The following is a 2,157-nucleotide window of genomic DNA, read 5'->3' on the forward strand; positions in this document are numbered from 1 at the left end:
ATGTGAAGCCGCCTCTGAGGTACAAGGACAATTACACAGTGGAGGATGTGCCGTGGTTTACGCTGCACTGTGTAAATGTGAGGGTGGCTGCTCTCGTCTACCTCCTCCACTCTCACAAAATGAAAAGCACACCAGTGCAAGTTGTCCTTTGATAGATTTTTAATATGATTTTAAAGAGTTTTGTTTGGTCTCATTCTTATTCAATGAGATTAATTTAAAGCACTTATCCCCTGGGTTTAAGTCAATCCATGTAGGATTTGGGCTGGGTTTGTTGCATGGGGGGTTTTGTTTGCAGGAGGCTATGAGAGACTCCTTCCCCACTTCATTAACCCTGAGTTGGGGACAGTCCCTTGCCCCCCACCACAGCCGGAGCTGGGGATTTACCAGCCCCCATTCACATGCAAAAGAACTCGAAAGCCGAGGGGCTCCTGGACTTAATTAGCTGCTGTGCATTTTGCAAAATTAGAATAATGCCCTCGCTGTCCCCCACAGAAAAGCTGCTGTGTCGGGTGTTGGGGGTGGGGAGGAAACTGTAGCCGAGGCTGTGGGTCTGGTTTTCCCGAGGTTACAGTCTGAACTGCCCCCACCCTCCCGCCGCTGTGCTCTCCCTGAACGGTCCAGCCACAAAATGGGGTGGTGGAGCTCGGCTTACCAGGCCCAGACTTCCCACCCTGGTGCTTCCTCATCTTGGGGGGTCAGTGAGCTGCAGGTGGCCTGTGGGAGGGGAACACCTGCGTCCTCCCCAGGGAGGAGTGATCTCAGGAGGTGACCTTGGCCCTTTAAACGTGAACTGGAGGCCTGAGTCTGGCTCAGGACTTAAACCACTCCCCTGAGATCCTGGGGCCACAGGCAGCGGGTGGTGAGGGATAGGGCCTGGGGCAGGTGTTGGGGTCTGGCCCCGCTCTGGGTCTCATTTCCAATTTCTTAGGGTAAAGGGAGAATGAGACGATGGGAAGTACCCTGCGTGGCTTCAGGTTCGCTGGGGAGGCCCCCGGAGCTGCCTCACTGCCAGCCAGCGTCGGACCCTAAGCGCAGCCCTGCGCAGGGTGTAGAGGGGTAGATAGGGGGGCCGCAGCCTCGGAGTCCATCTGTCGGCCCCGCGCCCGCAGGCCGGTCACCAGCTGCCGGCGCCCATGTCTGGCCAGATGAGGCGGCTCAACAAGGGCTTCCCGGCCAGGCCTGAAGCCGAGGGAGGAGGGTGCTGACCCACACCCTCTCCCACCACTGACCCCCACCCCCAGCCCCTCGGATGTCTAGGAGCTGCAAAACCAGATGGGGAGGAAGGGGGAAGAGGGCTGAAGCAGCGCTGCTTGTAGAGATGGGAAGACTGAGGCCAGGGAGGGAGAGCCCCGACTGACCAGGGACAGTGGCGTTGGGGCAGACAGTCTCTGTGGTGTATGGAAGAGATGGGAGTGGGGGGAGGGGGGACTGATCGAGTAGGCTGGGGGCAGACCGACCAACGCGAGCGCGGACAGGCGCCTGGTCATTTATAAGAAGTTTATTTCGACATTTAAAAAAGGGAGAGAGAGCCCAAGAGGCTTGGCTGCCCTCAGGACCTGGGTGGAGGAAGGGGCTGCGGGGCAGGGTGTGTGGGCAAGCCCTCTCAGCCCCTTGCGCCCCTCCCGGAGAGAAGGGCACAGGCCACAGACTCACTGATTCACGGACACGGTCACGGGCTCATGGTCACGAATAAATAACTCCCTATACACTTTGCACGCGTATGTACAGCTCGCCGGCCCAGGGGCTCGAGCTGGAGGAGACGAGCAGGGCCCCACGCTCACCTCCCCACCCCTCTGGCAGGGTGGGGAGGGGCTTCTACAGCTGCAGCCTGAAACGGGAGTGAGGAGCGAGGCGTGGGGGTCACCCCACCTGCTCCTGGGGGAAAGGAGTCTAAGGGAGCCTGCAGAGACGGGGGCGGGTGGGGCACAAACGTCTATGTACATCCGCGGGTGGAAGTGACTCCTCCGAGGAGCAGCCGGGAGAGAGGGCGCGGAAGAGGGTCAAGGAGACTCAGTCCGGGGTCCGGGCCTCTGTGGACTTGGCATGTGGCCCTTCGAGGGACACTGGGCTGGAGCGCCGGGGACGGCCGGGCAGACCCCCAAGGGGCACTGAAGCCCGAGCCCTCCCAGAGGCGGGCGGGGGGCCCTCCGAGCGGGG

The 2,157-nt window shown here is 60.7% G+C and overlaps 1 protein-coding gene across 1 annotated transcript in view; it reads right to left on the reverse strand.

Annotated features, from left to right (window-relative positions):
* Window positions 1–1,114: 1,114 nt before the first annotated feature.
* Window positions 1,115–2,157, reverse strand: part of BARHL1 (BarH like homeobox 1) — a 7,671-nt gene continuing 6,628 nt past the window's right edge. Inside the window, exon 4 of the mRNA XM_006164345.1 lies at window positions 1,115–1,179. Within this exon, the coding sequence (XP_006164407.1) occupies window positions 1,115–1,179 (65 nt within the window). The remainder of the gene's footprint in view (window positions 1,180–2,157) is intronic.

This window comes from Tupaia chinensis, unplaced genomic scaffold (genome assembly GCF_000334495.1).
Source record: "Tupaia chinensis unplaced genomic scaffold, TupChi_1.0 Scaffold143602_1, whole genome shotgun sequence".
Taxonomy (NCBI): domain Eukaryota; kingdom Metazoa; phylum Chordata; class Mammalia; order Scandentia; family Tupaiidae; genus Tupaia; species Tupaia belangeri.